The sequence below is a fragment of the Hydractinia symbiolongicarpus genome, chromosome 12 (assembly GCF_029227915.1).
Source record: "Hydractinia symbiolongicarpus strain clone_291-10 chromosome 12, HSymV2.1, whole genome shotgun sequence".
In the NCBI taxonomy this organism is placed as follows: Eukaryota; Metazoa; Cnidaria; class Hydrozoa; order Anthoathecata; family Hydractiniidae; genus Hydractinia; species Hydractinia symbiolongicarpus.
The window spans coordinates 21,719,367-21,737,031 of record NC_079886.1 but is presented as its reverse complement, the minus strand read 5'-3'; the positions used below and the strand labels follow the sequence as shown (position 1 = coordinate 21,737,031).

Sequence of the window (17,665 nt, the reverse complement as noted above, 5' to 3'; positions counted from 1 at the left end):
ATAATATCGGGAAAAAAAGGTAATAGAACATCGAAACTACAACAATAACAATAACGATGACGACGACGAAGACAACAGCAATTTTGACGACGACGATGAAGAGGATGAAGAGAATTTAGACGTGTTAACCCTGTTGCTATTACTGACAACAAGGTGGTCACATACAATAGCGGATGAAATACCTTTTAAATAGCTGACGATTCCTTTCCATACTGAAAAGAAATCTATAATAAAAATATGTGTAAATAAAAAATACAGAAAAAATATATTCAAAGAGCACATCTGAATTAAATAGCTCAAGTCTTACCTAAGAGCTCTGAATGCATTTTTCTAAACATAAAACAGAAGCGTATTAAAATATTTAAGAACTTATATTCATCAATTCAAAATAAACAAAGGTGAAAAAACATAGCATTAGCAAGTACTTCTTCAAACTTCAAGATAAAAGGTTAGAAATAAAGAAATCTCACTTGTAACTGCTGCTCAGCTGATTTGATGTGATCATCACCATCACCTTGTTCATAAAAGACAAGCATTGCAACAAGGTAGATTCCATTAGCCTGAAATACACCAAGTGTTATAAACTTTAGACATGGAAAAATGCAAAAGTAAATCTCCCACAACTATCACTAGGAGCTTGTTGCTTCACCTGTCACGAGCAGTAATGTCATTGCCAGTGATAACAATTGCTACATTAAAAACTACGTTAAGGACACACCAAATGGTGCAATCATTTAAATCATTAAAACTGAGGTAACTTAGACATTTATATGTATAATGAAGTCTCTGACAGAATGATTTCGAGTAAATGAAGAAGTAAGGAAAGTAAAAACTGAGAGCAATCTTTATTTTATCTAAGAGACGAAATCTTACTATTTGCTTTTATCTTTATTCACCCATGTAGTTTTTATAAAAAATAGCATCTCAACGCCTGGTAAACTTGTCACTAAGTCTGGTTGCTGGTTAGTTGTTTATTTAAATCACAGTTATAAGTAATCTTTACAATAAAATGCTTTTAGCATAACGAAATATCACGTTTTGATTAGCTGTTTATAACTAATAAAACAATCCAGCTATTTTGATTTGAGTGTAGAATCTTACCTGGACAACATGGCGGGCATTAATGTCATTTAAAACAAGTTCAGTCAATGCAGCGCACACAGCTAAAAAAATGAAATCTTACATGGTACTTCATGTCATAGGAAAAAACACAAAAGGACATCAGATGTAAATTATTTTATGCATTTCTCTTTGTTTTTAAAAAAAGACAAATAGATAAAGAAGGGTGTACGTAACTCCATGTCCCCGTAAAATTATATATATCTCTAAGAAATAACGACTAACGTCAGACTGAATTATTCACAAACTAATTTCTTCGTTAAAGAAAATATAGGTATGAAAATATTTTTGGTGTAAGGAGGTCAATCTTTATTAAGTTTGTTGTGGTTGTTCTCCATCAGTTGAAAAGTATAACCAGACATAAAACAGTGATTTTCATTACCTGCTTTCAAAGATAATTTTTGTTCGATGGGTACGCTCTCAATCTAAAGCATGAAATAGTATAATTTAAAGTTTTATTTCATTGTTAAACTTTCTTTTATACAGTTTAGCTTCTTTCATTACTAGCTGCTTAAATGTGAATGGTATAAAAAAAATGGCCAACTTAATATAGATTGATAAAAATGGAGTTTGAAACGATTTCAACCACAAAGTAATTGGAAAGATTTCTATTAATAGATAATAGAGATCTTTTAGAATTTTTGTACTCTTCTACAATACAAAAACACTGTGCAATACATTGAAATCGCATCCTTGGTTATTTTCGGAGAAAACCAATTATTATCTAATATATCTTTATTTGTAAGAATTTGAATAAATAACTTTGACGTTTTTTTTTTCGGTCTCGGAAGGATGTGGATTGGCAGCAATCCTTTTTAGTGTTGTACTTCCGGCATTTCAAACGAAAGAATGTGTTCAGTAAAGCAGAACACAGGAATCCTAAATAAATACTTAAATATAAAACATGAAATTTTAATTTCTAACCCAATTGGGACCAAAAAGATTCTGGGTGTTATGACACAATTGATGTCACAACCATGTTTTGAGGTGGCAGTAACTCTTTTTCAGCCGTTCGAACAGATGGAGTTTTCAGTTGGTGTGTTGTCTACACGAACTTTCTTTGTTATTTTCTGAAAATCTGGGTAAGCAGGTATACTCGTTTATAAATATGCAAATAAGAAGAAAAACAGCAGCTTTCACGAGACCCAACTTTTTACAATCTTATGATTTTTTTTTATTGACTTCTGTTTTAAAACAAACCTTGGGTTGCTCGCATCAAAAGCGTGTGCGGGAATTTTTTTTTTCTTCATACTTTTCTCACAATAGCCTTTCGTTTGTTTTAAAAGAAATCTCATTAGCCTATTATGCTGCATCTAGCTGCTGTTAAAAGAAAAATATTCAAAGTCAAAAAAATTCCGCACACAAAGCTGTATGATTTAAAAAACTCGTGTTAACATTTTAAAGAAAACAAAAATGCAACCTCGTTCCCAGGGCAATTTTTCGCTTTTTTGATATCCTAGACGGCGCGAAGAAATAACCCTGGGCCAGGCTGGTTAAAATCAGCACGATTCGTGCTGATTTCCAATTTATGCAAAATTTGGTCATTTTGTTAGGAATTGCATGCGGACCGCCGAGAACACCGTATTGCTATAATTTATGCAAAACAATCTTGGATCGAAATCAAGGATAGAGTTTTATTTTTAAACAGAAACAAGTTAGCTAAAGCGTTTTGAGTTTTTGCTTCAAGAAAACATGATTGCAGTGTTGCCTTCACTTTTTTGGCTACAAAAAAGTTTTAAATATATACTTATTTTAAAGTTTTCAGCCATCTATGCTAGTTAGCTAGCAAAGGTCCAAGGCGTACTTTTGTAGCTACAAAGGTTGTGCAAACCAAGGTAGCTAGCTATAAACTTTTTTAATTATGATTTTTAGCTATCTTTATTTCATATTATAGTTAAAAGTGAAAGTACTTTTAGCTAGCTATAGCTAGCTACCAAGCCACAGAATTATCAGAGGGTTTTGTGATTAGAATTACTAAAGATGCCTATTATTATTTTATTATTGAAATTATTTACCCAGGATAGCCTCTTCAGTTCCTGTTGGTACTGCTATCAACAAGGGTCCTGCGAAGGAAGTCCTAGCACATTTAAAGCCATTTGAGCTACGAAAGTTGTGCAAGCACAAAAAAAATCACTCAACTAGACAGCCGCCTAAGATATCAACCCTATTCTCATGTTGAACGCTAAGCAGAAAGGATAGAATCACACTTTTATAGTCTCTGACATGACTCGGTGGGGTTTGAACCCAAGACCTTCCGCACTGAAAGCGAACGCTCTACCACAAGGCTAGCTAATTAAGTTTTTAGTTTTTTTTTAGACACATGCAGTGTTTCTAATTCATTTTTGTCTTGCGGGCGACTTATTGCTGACGTGAACTCTATAAACCTAAGTTGAGGCTTTATCACGCTGGCATTATAGTGGCATGGTGTAGCTATATATTATACTAGTACTGAGTCATCAACGTAACCATGTGTCAGTCAGATACAGACCAGATACATACGTTTTGACGTATATAATAACTGGCTCCTTTTGTCTGTTATTGTCATAACGTGCATATACACCTAAATAAAATCGTATTGTGTAAAAGATTTTACAATTGTTAGGTCAAAATTTATAATTGTCTTTTAAAAAAATCTTATCGCCCTGCTTTAAATGCCTAAATTCGAAAAGTATAGCTATTACAGAATCATTTTTTATGCTAATCCCATCAGACCAGCCTAAAAGCATCTCCTAACAAGTTTTAATTCAATATCTTTCTTTTTCATCCTTCTTTTTCATCATATTACACTTTTGGTTTTCACAAAACGGGTACCTGGAAACTCATTTACAACTAAATGGCCACTATGGTCAAACCAATTGACTTTTTTCAATAAATTTATGTTTGTTGCTTTACTAAGAGAGTAAAGTCATAAAACACAGGATGTTGCATTTCATGCAGTCAGAGAAAATTGTTATTTAATCTGTAAAATCGATTGTTATTTAATCCGTAACCGATTTAATTAAGCGTATAACTATTTAGTTAATTAAATGGTATGAACTTCTTAATCCAGTTTTTTAATCTTTTTCAACCAAATCAACAGCATATGATTTTAATTTTTTGTTTATGTGCTCTGCACCGAAAGAATATTAGCTAGAGTGTAAAATAAGGTCTGTTCAGGAGAAATAGGATTTGTTATGTATACCTGTATATACCTTGTGTTGTATTTAAGCTAGCCAGATAGCTGCTAAACATGTCTTCAAGGAAACCTTCATTGTGTTTTTTACTACACCATGTGCACAAAAGCTAGCATATCTAGCCTTTCTAGCTCTAGTCTAGTAGCTACCTCCTCAACTGCACTGCAAAAAAAAACAGAACCTTACTTTAACAGTCTCTAAAAGTACAACTAAAAGCTATTTAATTTTGTTTGCACGTTAAGCTATATCAACAATGCCAAATATTTTATTTTTCACAAAAATAAATTCAGTCCAGCAGAACATAAACATTCCAGCGTCCCGTTCGCACATAAACTTAGCCGACATTATTGTTTTTCTGTTATTATTCAATTTTTTACGCATAAATTAAATTATCTTCATAATTAACGGAAACTTGAGAAACACTAATCAAATCTCAGAACTGACCAGTGTGGCCCAGGGTCATTTCTTCTCGCTGTCCAAGATCGTCAAAAAGAGAAAAATGGGCCTGGGGACGAGGTTGACAAAAATGCTATCAGAAGTTAGAGCTCTCAGGGTGGGGCGCTATGCGGATGGGAGATTTTTTTTTAGTTTATGCGCCTTTTTTTATTTCTTTCTGTATATTTCACAAGCGCTTAGCACAAAAGCTATATTGGGCAGAATTAACTAAATATTCACGAAATTTTAATTTAAAGAGAAATTGTTGAAGCTAAATATTTTTGGTTGAAGATAATAGTATTATGGCTATAAAATCGTGACAAGCGTGTTATAACAGAGAAAATGTGGATAAATCAACTTTAGCCAAAGCCAGATTCTAAACTTTTATTTAGTTATGATGTATGGCCATTCTTGGTTAAATTCACAATTAACATTCAAACATTTTTCAGCAGCTTATTACTTCAAAGGTAAAATATTTTTTGAATGTTTCACACAGTATCGAGTAGCGACAACAAAACAAACAGTTTAGTTTTAAATAATTGAATCTGTGATTCTTTACAAACTCATTCATCGCTCAATAGCAATATTTAAAATATGAGACATTATTTATTGGACTACCATAGAGAAAGTACTTCAAAATTGTTTCGTTATATTTTTTTGTAAAAAGTCACGTTTTAAGAACGTAGAGATCAGCTAAAATTAAGAACAGCTATAGAACATGCTCTGTCTAGAAGCTTGTTGATATCATTAATTTCTATGATTTCAAGATATCAAAATATTCTTTAGAAAAAGACTAAAATGGTGTAAAATAAAAAACACATTTAGTCTCACCACAATGATGCTTTTTCATTTAAAAGAAGGTGTATTCACACAGAAAATTAATTTTGGAAACTATATATTCAACTAAATTAAAACTACTTACACTTGTAGAACCTTCTAGATTCTTTTCTTCAACTGCATACTCACCATTCCTACAACATAACAGATACTAGTGAGGTTATTGAGTTAGAAAATATTGTTTGTAACAAAGCAAACTAATACGTTGGGGGGGGGGGGGAGGAAAATCAGAAAGGTTTGTCACAATGGTCGCTGATAGAAATAGAGAAAATAAGAAATAAAAATATGAATAAACTGCTTAAAATAAAAAAGGTTAATTTTCATATATTTAATAACGCAAAATAGAAATAAACACCTTTAAAATCAAACTATCACTTTCCTCGCTCATCATGATATAGGAAGAAGAACAGTGAAAGCAACAACACATTGAAAAACAACGTGGTAATATGTAGCTGCTAAATTTGGGCTCATGGGGCAGGGGGTGTGAGATTAATGGAAGGGTGGATGATAGTTTGTAAAAATTAATTACAGTTGTTTTAAATTATTTTAATATTTTGCTCAAATCTTAAGATCTCATATTGTAGGAGAATTTTCGCTGTGAAATCATTTGTTTCCAATCTTTCACCCTTTCTTTGCATTTGATTGACATATGCCAGTTTGTGACATTGCGTTTGACAGTCTTGTAATAAATTCTATAATAAATTTGCCGTGGTGCAGCAAATAAATAATTGGCTTACATGTGAGGGGACGGGTTCTGCAACTTAATGGAAGGATACCAAAACGGGGAGGGGGGAATAAAAAATGGAGAGGGGGAAGAAAAATAAATGGGTAGAGAAACGTATAGTCTTTTGAGTGTAAATATAGTTACATCATGTAACAGAATCCTTAAATAAAAAGAATATATATTATGAATGAAAATAAAAAAATTAGAGTTCATAGAAATAACACTTTAATATTTAATGTATAAAATGTATTGGTTTTCATCTATTTACTGAACACACACAAATAACCGATCTACATTATTTAACTAATCATTCAATTTTTTAAAAAACACATTCATTCATTTATCGTTTATTTTTCACTTGCTGAGATAAATCTTTATAACAGTTTAAGAATTCAATGCACCATGGCATGCGATAAATTGTTGTCGTTGATTTGGTTGTTGGTATTACTGGCATGTTCCACATCTGTTTTGGCTGGTGAAACATTTTACAATTTTGGTGACTTCTATGCAGCTACAATGAAAGTTCATGAAAATACCTGGTTCAGAGGTGTGCTATTCTTACTCTAACAATGGCATCAAAAACACATCTACTGAGCCTTTACATAAGTCTAACGTCTGATCCAGAACTATCATGTGTGACAGTGCAACCTTTACTGCCCGCTCGAACGTTGATACTAAAAATTATTCTTATCCCTAACTTCCTTAGGGAAAGGTAGAACGGTGAAACCCTTCATATAGTCGAGCTTTCTAAGAATTATATTGCTTTAAAAACTTAATTGTCATGATAATTTGATATTCTATCTGAGTATTCTTATTAAAGAGCATAGAACCATTTCAAAATTTTGGATGACGTGATAATTATTATAATTTATGAAATTCGGAAAAGGTTTATTCTTGTAATTTTAGTATTTCCGATTAATTACAAAGAACTATATCTTCTACTTCCAGCTTCACCTGAAGAAATAATTCGTTCAACTCTCATTGACTCTCAACCCAACTGCATGCATCTTTGTTTCAAAGAAACCTCTTGTCAGTCATTCAATATTGTAAGTTCAGGACCACGCGAGTACTTCTGTACACTTACTACGATTCATTTTATGGACCCAGGTGTCGAAAGAGTTAGTGCACATGGCCACCGAAATTTTTCGTTTCAGGTACGTATATAAAGGTTGTCAAAGTGGTCACACGCTCTACAGCAAAATGTTTTTTCACTGATCTAGTAGAAATAATATAATTTTGTTTTACTGGAATTTTTGATTAAGCGAAACCCCCAGATAAAATAACAAACGCGTTTATTACATTGAATTTTGTTTTGTGAATCCTTCTTAAAACGTTCAAAATAACAATGAGCTTTAAGCCTAGTGTGAGGTAGGAAAATGTTGAAATAAAAATTCTTTGAATTCTGCTAATTTAAATTTAAATAAAGGAAAAAACAAAACTAAATAATATACGGAATCTTACAATTAATTTTTTTTAATGAAAGTTCGCATGTTATGTTTTTTCCATCAATGCTTGCATCTATCAAGCATTGTACATAAGCTCTTGCAAATAAGAATCCTAACAGACACTATGGTTCTTAAAAAGGGTTTAACTGGGAACCGCAGCTCTTTAAGATTGAGGATTAAGTCCCTTGATTTATTAGAAACAAACATTATATTCAAAATGTGTACTTCTTCTTTTAGAAGCGGCGTTAATAAAAAGGGAAAAAATGTATAGTAAATATATTATATTAATATATTATTAAAATGTAATATAGATGCTTGTTTCTCGACGAGTTCAAAACAAAACTGAACCTGATTATGTATGGTGAAATCAAGTACTTGCCGGAGCTCATCATTTACAACTGATAAGAAATGTTTAGTGGGTTGAAAACAAAAAAGTAATTTAGAAATGGATAACAAACTGAAGCCTTTTGTCAATCGTAAATGTACTGCCATAAGCAATCCAATGAGGCCTTGTCCTTCCTGTTTTCAAATTTTCATTGTGCTTCTTCTCTGATCTAACTTTCTATAATTTTTCCAGTTTTTTAATCTGTGAAAAAAAAATCACTGAATTTTCTATCATCAAAGTTTTCCAACTAAATAAAAAAATGCATAATAATTGAGTGACAAAAACATGAAGCAGCCACCATTTTTGCTGTTCACACAAAGAACTGGTAACTAACTTGTAATACTAATCGGTTTTTATTGTTATTTTAGACTCAATGAGAAACAAGCCTTAATAGAAACAGTAATGTATTGAGTTAACTCCATTAAGAAACTTTTTGAACTTATTTAATTGTAGAGGAGAAAATTAAAAAATGCACTGTTTTTATTTTTTCCAAAAAAAAAAGTTCCTTTTACTTCATGTTAAATTATTGAATTTTTGTACCACTGCTCCATCAATTTAAAATTTGACTTCTTAGATTGGGGACTTAATCAAAGATGGGCACTTATTCAGGGATGGGCATTATTTAAATGCATTATGATAATCATAATACGACGCTAAATGTAGAGAGTTTTTAAAGAGTTTTGTATATATTCGTGAATATAAAACAGCCATACAAAATATTAATTTTTTATTTTTTATTTCTGTATTAAATATTATTTTACCATTTCTGTTACCTTGGTACATTTTAAGATTTGAATTTTGCAATCAAGCAATTCTCTTTTTTGTTTTAAAAAAAGCTAATATTTTTGGTGCACTCCTCCGTACAGGTTCTCCATACACACCAGTTTTTTATTTGTTGCGCTTTCTTATTAAATGGATAAAGCAGATGAAATATTGAAATTAAAAATGTGCTATCCAGCTCTGCAAATAAGACAATTTTAAAAATTACTTAAAGATTTTTGAAAAAAAAGGTTTTTCTGTCCCATAAATCAATACATGTCAGTTTTATAACCTCAGCACAGAACCATTTTCAGAACAAAAAAGATACAAAAATCTAAAGTCGTCTCACTATCAACGTTTTAACTTTATTAAAAAGTAGACAACTGGTAAGGAGTAAAAGAAATATAATGGTGGAAAATATATTATAAAGTTGTAACTTTTTGAAGACAAACACAAAGATATAATAACTTATAATAATTACAGAAAAGAATTTAATACGCTTTTAGTAGTAGTTGCCAATAACTAATTTAGTCAAAATTACTCCACAATAGCAAGCAAAAATTACTCCACAATAGCAAACAAAAATTACTACACAATAGCAAGCAAAAATTACTCCACAATAGCAAGCAAAAATTACTCCACAATAGCAAGCAAAAATTACCTCCCAAGAAACCAAATTTAGCTATCTTTCACTTAGTACGTTTGAAGTAGTACATATAAAAATAAACTATGCCAGAACGTGTCTTTACCACTTACCAATTACATATTAACAATCAAAAGCAAAAACAATGCATAATAGAAAGGTGGTTTATTCATGTAACCAATTAACCTAGAGACACACCAACCATGTTCGATATTCACCATGGCTTTGTATGCAGGTTTCAATAATTCATCAAGAGTATTTACTTGAAAATGTGCTATCAATTGTGAATCGTACCTTTTTGATACTTAGAAAACATTTCAAAACTGTTTCTATCGAGAAAAGGAAGTAAAGACGAAAAAAAAACAGACTTTAAAAGGAAAAGCAATGTTGATTTCTGTTTTATTCTCGATGTGTTTAATACCTGCATCGTTTGCAGGTACTTTCTTTCATACCAATGTAACAAAAGAAAACGTTCAAGAATTCTTTACAGTAACAATGGTAAAAACAAAGCAGATCTGGTTCAAAGGTAACTTTGTACATTTTTTACAGTAAGTCACGAAGAATTAAACAATATGATCAATAATAATTTGTGTTTTTCTTGCATAGGGACGAAAACATTGGACCCAATCTTAATCAAATCTACAAGAGGTGTCGAAGATTGTCGTGAAATTTGTGTAAAAAATCCACATTGCCAATCTTTTAATGTTGGCAAATCGAAAGAAGCTGAATATTTCTGCGAACAAACAGGATATTGGATACACGATAAGGATTATGACCAAGAAAACAATGCAGAAGGATACGACAATTATAGTTTCTTGGTATGTTGAACAACATATCTTATATACTAATACACTACTCCTGTCTGTCTGTCCGTCTGTGACAGGCAAAGTGGATTATATTTTTTTATAATTTTCTACAACAACAGCGACTATAAAACATTTATTAAAAAAAACTATATTTTGCAGTTTACAAAACTTATTATTTACATTCATAATTGGCTAGTGCAGAAAAATGAGACAAATTTATTAGCTTAGAATTTCAACTGTAGACCAATTTTTATTTACAGTGACAAGTGTGCTTTTTAAGCCACGGTTAATTGAACTTTGTTATTGTTGTTGTTTATTCGTGCAAAACGTTTTATTTCCAGCTTTTTTAATGAAATTAACAACAAACCATTTTATGATAAGTAGCACATTTTAAATTTCTGTACATACAAAATAAGAAACTCTATTCATGGATTCAACATTTTTTTCATAAAATGGTTTGCAAAAGAATTGTGGCTTATGATTATATTTATTAGACAGCACCTTCATGCTCTGTTAACAGAACTAAATACCATCTTTTAATAAAGATGTTAGGAAAGATTGTTCGTGTTAACACGTCATTATGTAGTTATGTTTTGTCTTTAGGAGAGAAGAGCATGAGAATGTCTTTAGGAAAGAAGAGCATGAAAATGACGCGGGACCAGAAAAGTTGAAAAAAAATAATGCACACACTGAAACACATGCACAGTGATGACGAAGGAGGCAAGAATTCCAGAACTGTTTTTTTAGAATAAATTAGTTATCCATAGTTTGCAATGATATAAAAAAATGTCACAAAAAAGTTGTTGTTTTTATAAACTCACATTTAGTGTTAACTTCCATACTAAAACAGAGATGTCATATCATATTTTTATTCTTTTTCACCTTCCTTTAATACCGAGGTCACACTTTTTTGATGACCAAAAATCTATAATATAATGCCCGTATACGTCTGTCCGTCCGTCCGTCCGTCCGTCCGTCACGCAAAATGGTAGCTTAGCTGCGCAATAGCGAGAAGCACGCAATGCGGTATAAAAAGGACGGGCGAACCCGTGAATTTTCCACGGGCTAACGACTAGTTATACTAGATTTTGTGAGACGTGGATGTGCAAATATATAAAACAGAACACGAGCGTGTAACAAGAGCGTGGATGTCGATTGAATGGAAGACTTACTGTAGTAGAGCAATCAAAAGTGGAATGCCACCCAGCAAGCGAATCTCATTGCTGGTATCACTATCTTCTGCTAACTGCACCAATATCCAAACCTACACAAATTATAATCAAGCATAATCTGAAACATGCAATGACACTGAAACAATAGATTAAGTGAAAGTGAGATTTCATACAGGTTAGGTCAAAATATGTCGTTATGTTTTTTTAAATTGTGACAAAGACAGAATTTTATATACATGGGATGCCCATGTAAGGTTTTTGTAAGGTTTGGAGAAATTCAAACTGCTCAATTTTTTTAATAAAAATATTCTAGGTTAAAAATAATTAACTTCTCTATTTAATGAATGGTGTATGCTGCCTTAAATAATGAACCAGCTATTGAAAAAATCATCACACGTATATTTCTCTAAATTTTTTAGATACATTGAACCTCTAAAAACACTCACCACATTCCATAACAACTTCAGCGTGTCACTCCTCAATAAACTGAAAACATACACAATGTTACTTAAAAAGTCTCTGAGACAGAGTGTCCTATAGAGCACGAATAACAGTACTCATGCAAGGTAAAACTTTACAATATTTAATGCAGGCTCCATCATGTTTCCATCAAATAAAACAGCTGGCTTCGTGGAGCAATGCAATAACTTTGTTTACATATTCTGCTGTTACACCGCAAAGCTACCGTAAAACCACAGAGCCTTAAAGCCACGAATCCAAGTGGCCAATAAATCACAGACATGAGAGTACTTTAAAACAGAAAGTTGTAAAGTCGCACCATCAGTTGGTGGTTAGCTAACATGATGATTTTTTTTGTAAGAAGGATTTGCTGAATCTAGTAATCTAAAGGATTTGATAGCATACCTGAGCAGGACCGGTATTCCGTGAAATACTTTAACTTGTTCTCTTATGCTTAAGTCAGTACACAATTGTCTCAGCAACGTGACAGCAAGTCTGTTAACAAGAATAATAAAACAATACAGGAAAATTTTTGTCGCTGCTGAGGTAAATGTTATAAACTTTACACAGTTTTAAGTAAACTTACTAAATAATACTGCAGAATTGTTTAATTTAAAATTTACAAATTTCGAAATTGATTTTTTGTTTTAAACATGTAAATTTTAGCCCATTTTTCACACATTAAAAACAGGTAAATGTTTCAGGTGTAACTACGAATTAAACATTGTTAGTTGTTCTGTTACAACATCCAATGGGAAAGAAATATACCTAACACTTACAAAGTAGTTAATATAATACTTACTGTTTTGATGTCACATCATAATCTTCCACAATTTGAATTAATATTTCCACACAATTCAATTCACATATTATTGCTTTTGGTTCCTCGCTAAAATCGAACACATGGCACAACTTTTACAGTTCAACTTGTTCCACATCACAGGATACAATTTATGAAACTCATTTATGGCGTTTAAAAGGATTCCTCTAGGAAAACCAGTTATTAAAAATGAATTTGCTTTGGGCCAGATTTATAAAGCTAAAATTGTCAGTTAAATTTAATATCTGAAATCCATGGTAGGCATTGTTTGATCATTTCATTATTTTGGCCTCAAGCTGACTTATATCCATAAAATTCTGTAAGTAAAACTGAAGCAGTCTTATATACTGATGAATGATAACCTTCAACGACAATGTCCTTTGTATCTAATAACCTATATTTCATATTAGCTGCTTTACAATGTGGCTACAGATTCAAAATTTCAAATTTTATGAGAATTTAGGAGGTCTTGGGGACAGTTTTTGTGAGAAAACATTAAAAATTATTAGATATTGACACCAACTTTAGGTGGTAATAACGAGTTACTAAAAATCAGGCCTTTACTTTTTGAATGCGAGAAAAGCTTTTCATTCAAGTCATGCTTAATTTTTTGCTACATAAAAACATAAGAATAAAAAGTTGCTATTTAAAAATAAAATGAGGGAACAATATTTTGGGTCCCGATTTTAGGTTATTTAGGAGATTTTTAGGAGGGTCTTTATTTTTTTGGTCCTTTAAGAGATTTTATGGAAGTGGTCACCATGAATTAACAAAAAACTGTCGTTCTGTTTAAAATATTAAATTACAAGTTTGTGCATCTTGAAGCGATTGCTACTTAAGAAATAACATATCCTATAATTCTGAGAAATTAGTATAAATTAGAATATTTTGAAAGAAAACATATGATTAGCTCTGCTAATTCTGTTAATAATACATATGATGGTGTGATTATTTACTTTAATCCATTTATTTATTTCCTTACTTTAAAGAAGAAAAATGTTGTTAGGGTGTTCTTTAAAAAATAAAAATAAATAAAGAGTAGCCATTTGTTTTTAAACAAAATATTGTTGATGTCGAAAATGTCTTTTAACACGAATAATAATAATAATAATAATGTGGTAGCATTATCATGATGCTTAACAGCCCATCAAAATCTCATTAACCAAATTAAACTCATTTAGATACTCAATAACTTGAACATAAAATCATCTTCAGTAAGAAGTTTAAAATTAGTACACTGTGATATGTTTTATTTGTATAAGTCATAAAACAGGAAAGACACAAAAGAAATTCATACCTCTTGGTTAAACCAATTAGAGCATACAAAGTCAAATGTAACACGAGAACATCATTGGATGATAATAATAACACCAAAGACTAAAAATACAATATTTTTTAAATGAATTAAATAACAACTGATGAACACAATAACATAATACAGTAAGTAAATAAATAAATTAATGGAAAAGTGATGACGTGTTGTCCCAGAAAATATAACAAGAAATCGTAATCTGATACTTAGAAATGATTTGTTTCCTTACGTAAGTGAAACTAATTTGTGTTATTAAATTATTATGAATCAATATCATTCAACAGTAGAATGTATGTGATATTTGAATAATTTGGTAAGTATATCTTTTTCATTTGTTTACAACTAAATATTACTGTGTAAATCTACAATTACTACTATTGTTCCACTCATGTTTTGTTGCAAATTTAACAATTAATTTGCAAATAAACTTTCTTTTTGATCATCTTGACTTAAAATAGAATTTTCCTTGCTCAGAGCCTCTAACAGATTTAAATACCAGAATCTAGTTAACAACTTTATTCTGAAGTTTTCTATCAAAAGTTTGAAACTGCTGTGTCACAGTTGTACAATATCTTACGTGTTGCACCAATGCAAAACATTTTGTTTTCATTAAAAGCTGTTCTGCAACAATTTTAGTTCTTTCAAAAACTAAACTTTACATAAAATTATGTGATAAAAGAATTTGATTGTTTTAATAGTGGGATACCACCAACTTAAGCGATGCATAATTTGTCATTTATAACCCCCCCCCCCCCCCCCCCCTCCAAAAAAATAAAAAAAACTGGTGCATGCAGATTTTTTATACTTTAAAATTAAAATTAAAATTTATAAAAAAATTTACAAAACCTGTGCATAACAGCAGCATAATTACGTCATAAAATTAAATTATGGGTCAGCAATTGTTTTGAGTGTTCTCCTTAAATATTGTTCTCCATCTGCGTGTTAAAAAACTACTGTATCAATAAACTTTCATCATCTTGGTTAAATTCTTTATTATGTCAATAAATTCGAAAATCAACTGCTTTTTCGTGCTTTAATAACCTGTTCCCTTTTCACACAACACATTTTTCGTGCTTTAATAACCTGTTCCCTTTTCACACAACACAAAAACACAAATAAATATTCAAGAAAACCCAAATGAGAAAGTTGAAACGGAGTGCAACATTTGATTTTACATGCCTTATTATTTAGTACAAAACAAAACATAGCGAAAAGTGAATATGCAATTCATATGGATTTACTGGTATATGCTTCTCATCACAGAAAGACTTCAGAGCATTGTGATTAATAGAAAAGAGGGGGCAGATGTCGTTTATGGTATAAAATGCAATAATACCTATTCTAAAGAACAAGAAGGGAAGACTTGCTCATGTAGCAATACGAGTTCAGCTTTCACATCAGACCACCTCAAACGTGCACACTGTTTTAAACTTGAAGAATTGCACACAACACAAGGTAAACAACTATGTATTTAAAGAAAACACTGTCATTTAATTATATTAACTTTTATTCAAAATGTAAGTTCCAAATTAATTTACACGCAGTATTATACAATTACCACATACAATTTTCTTTGGCCGGGGGGGGGGGGGGGTTGTTCAGAATAGGGCGTAATCCAGGGGTCTTACTAGAGATTAAACATCTATTTCCCAATTGAATTTTATACTGAACTTTCTAATTTAATAGAAAAGATATTCCTATTTTCTTCAAGATATGGAGCTTATAACCCATTTCATGCAACTTGTGAAGGAATAAAATTTCACAGATACCTAAATTGGGATTTAATAATTGCAAGACTTTCCAATTTGTCTGACTGACAATTTATTATATATTTAGCAACATGATTTCTTTCATTTTTTACAGGTCCTGCATCTGAATATATTACCTACAAAAACGATCAAAGAAAAATTACAATAAAGTCTTGCAAATCATCAGCACAACTCTCCTACACGTCGATATGGAATTACACAAATGGAACTGGAAAATGGAACACAATCAAAACAAAAGAATATATAATCCTTCGTAACAACACATTTACCGTAAGAGCAGTAAATATGTGACAAGTGAATGCTTCTCAACATTAAGTCATTCATACAATTCCTTTTTTCCACCATTCTAGATACAAAATCGAAGCATGTGGAATGGTCTGTTAATTCTGTACAGCTACAAATGTGGTTCTGACAACGCCACTAACATATTAATTAAATTTACTGGAGAAAGAAAATGTATGTTCTATTTCTAACGTTATAAGAACAAACAAACAAAATAAGAAATGGTATATAAAGACGCATAAATATTACTGACATGACCTTACATTTACTTGTTCTCTATATTTAGATCCCTTAGCATCTAACGTAATTGATGTATTGACCATAAAAGCAACATCAACAACAACAACAACAACAAGAAAAGAATCTGGTGCGAAAGGGGATTCAGGAATTTACATAATCTTAGCTGCAGTAATAATCCCAACCGTTATTATAGTTATCATTTTCATCATTATTGTTATTCTGACAAAGAAAAAATCAAGGTGAAACATGTTTCTTTTGTGCGTTTCCTTCTACAGGAGGTAGCCATATTAAACAGGAGGTAGCCATATTAAACAGGAGGTAGCCATATTACACAGAAATTCTTCATATTTTTACACTACGCAATATTAATTTTCGTTGTCATGTAGTTAAAGATGCATATTTTTCTTACTTACAAAATTACCAAAAAAATAAATTCTTCAAATTAAATGTTTATACTACCTGTTTTTTTAGAAGAAGAAAAGACGTGCTTGAAAAGGTAACATAATTTTTAACACTAAACACTAATAAAATAATCAGTTCAAGCATAAACAGCTTGATTTTTTTCTAGTTCTGCTTAGAAAAATACTTCAGCATAGCAGAATGTTCTGTGTTGGTGTATTACATAAAATGCTTTCACAATTTAAACCTCTAGCCAACCAATAAGGTACAATTTCCCAGTAAAACCATCGAATTTTGTAATTTAGAATTATCAAAGCCTAAAAATTAAATACAACGCTGAAGAAACATACACAACATTGGATGAAAATAAACAATATAAAATGTGTGACAATTATGAAGTACCTGCTGAAATTATGAATACCAAAAGAGGTGTAGAAGACAATGCTGAAGGACAGTATGAAGTTCCCGATAAACTTAGTCAGGACGGTTATGAAGATTTATATAATATCAACCAAGAAAAGACGCATTATTATAATACAACAAGTAATACCATCAAACAGCAAAAAAACTATAATGAATATGAAAATTTTAAAATTCAAAACCAATACTGATTATGGAATCGCATTTACAGTTAAGATGAAAAATTACACACTTGTAATGAACAAACTGTAATATAACTTTCTGATCATGTGGTTTATTTATTGTGGTGCTACAAAATTTTTACCTTAAATAAGTATATTAGGGCATGTCCGGTAACTTTTAATAATTTTCTTTCTGACTTATGGTTATGTAAATATTCTTCAAAAAATGTTAACATCCAAAGAACTGCCATTTGATGGGGTTATGCTCTGTAACATTCTAATGGAATTTTTCTTTACCATTTAAA

At 31.1% G+C, this 17,665-nt stretch overlaps 3 protein-coding genes across 3 annotated transcripts in view; 2 read left to right on the top strand and 1 right to left on the bottom strand.

The window, feature by feature from the left end:
- LOC130622319 (serine/threonine-protein kinase Nek10-like) overlaps window positions 1-17,665 on the bottom strand; it is an 83,589-nt gene that overhangs the window by 12,940 nt on the left and 52,984 nt on the right. Inside the window, exons 10-20 of the mRNA XM_057437773.1 lie at window positions 14,075-14,154; window positions 12,760-12,846; window positions 12,363-12,452; window positions 11,945-11,984; window positions 11,499-11,590; window positions 5,650-5,698; window positions 1,502-1,544; window positions 1,102-1,163; window positions 471-560; window positions 308-330; window positions 183-224 (exon numbers count right to left, since the gene is read on the bottom strand). Of these exons, the coding sequence (XP_057293756.1) occupies window positions 183-224; window positions 308-330; window positions 471-560; window positions 1,102-1,163; window positions 1,502-1,544; window positions 5,650-5,698; window positions 11,499-11,590; window positions 11,945-11,984; window positions 12,363-12,452; window positions 12,760-12,846; window positions 14,075-14,154 (698 nt within the window). The remainder of the gene's footprint in view (window positions 1-182; window positions 225-307; window positions 331-470; window positions 561-1,101; window positions 1,164-1,501; window positions 1,545-5,649; window positions 5,699-11,498; window positions 11,591-11,944; window positions 11,985-12,362; window positions 12,453-12,759; window positions 12,847-14,074; window positions 14,155-17,665) is intronic.
- LOC130622338 (uncharacterized) lies at window positions 6,592-8,841 on the top strand. The gene is made up of 3 exons (XM_057437796.1): window positions 6,592-6,835; window positions 7,237-7,442; window positions 7,971-8,841. The coding sequence occupies exons 1-3, from the start codon at window positions 6,691-6,693 to the stop codon at window positions 7,980-7,982; spliced, it is 363 nt and encodes a 120-aa protein (XP_057293779.1). The 5' UTR covers window positions 6,592-6,690; the 3' UTR covers window positions 7,983-8,841.
- Window positions 14,261-17,467, top strand: LOC130622332 (uncharacterized). The gene is made up of 7 exons (XM_057437788.1): window positions 14,261-14,402; window positions 15,281-15,544; window positions 15,953-16,128; window positions 16,209-16,314; window positions 16,427-16,619; window positions 16,852-16,876; window positions 17,085-17,467. The coding sequence occupies exons 2-7, from the start codon at window positions 15,310-15,312 to the stop codon at window positions 17,388-17,390; spliced, it is 1,041 nt and encodes a 346-aa protein (XP_057293771.1). The 5' UTR covers window positions 14,261-14,402; window positions 15,281-15,309; the 3' UTR covers window positions 17,391-17,467.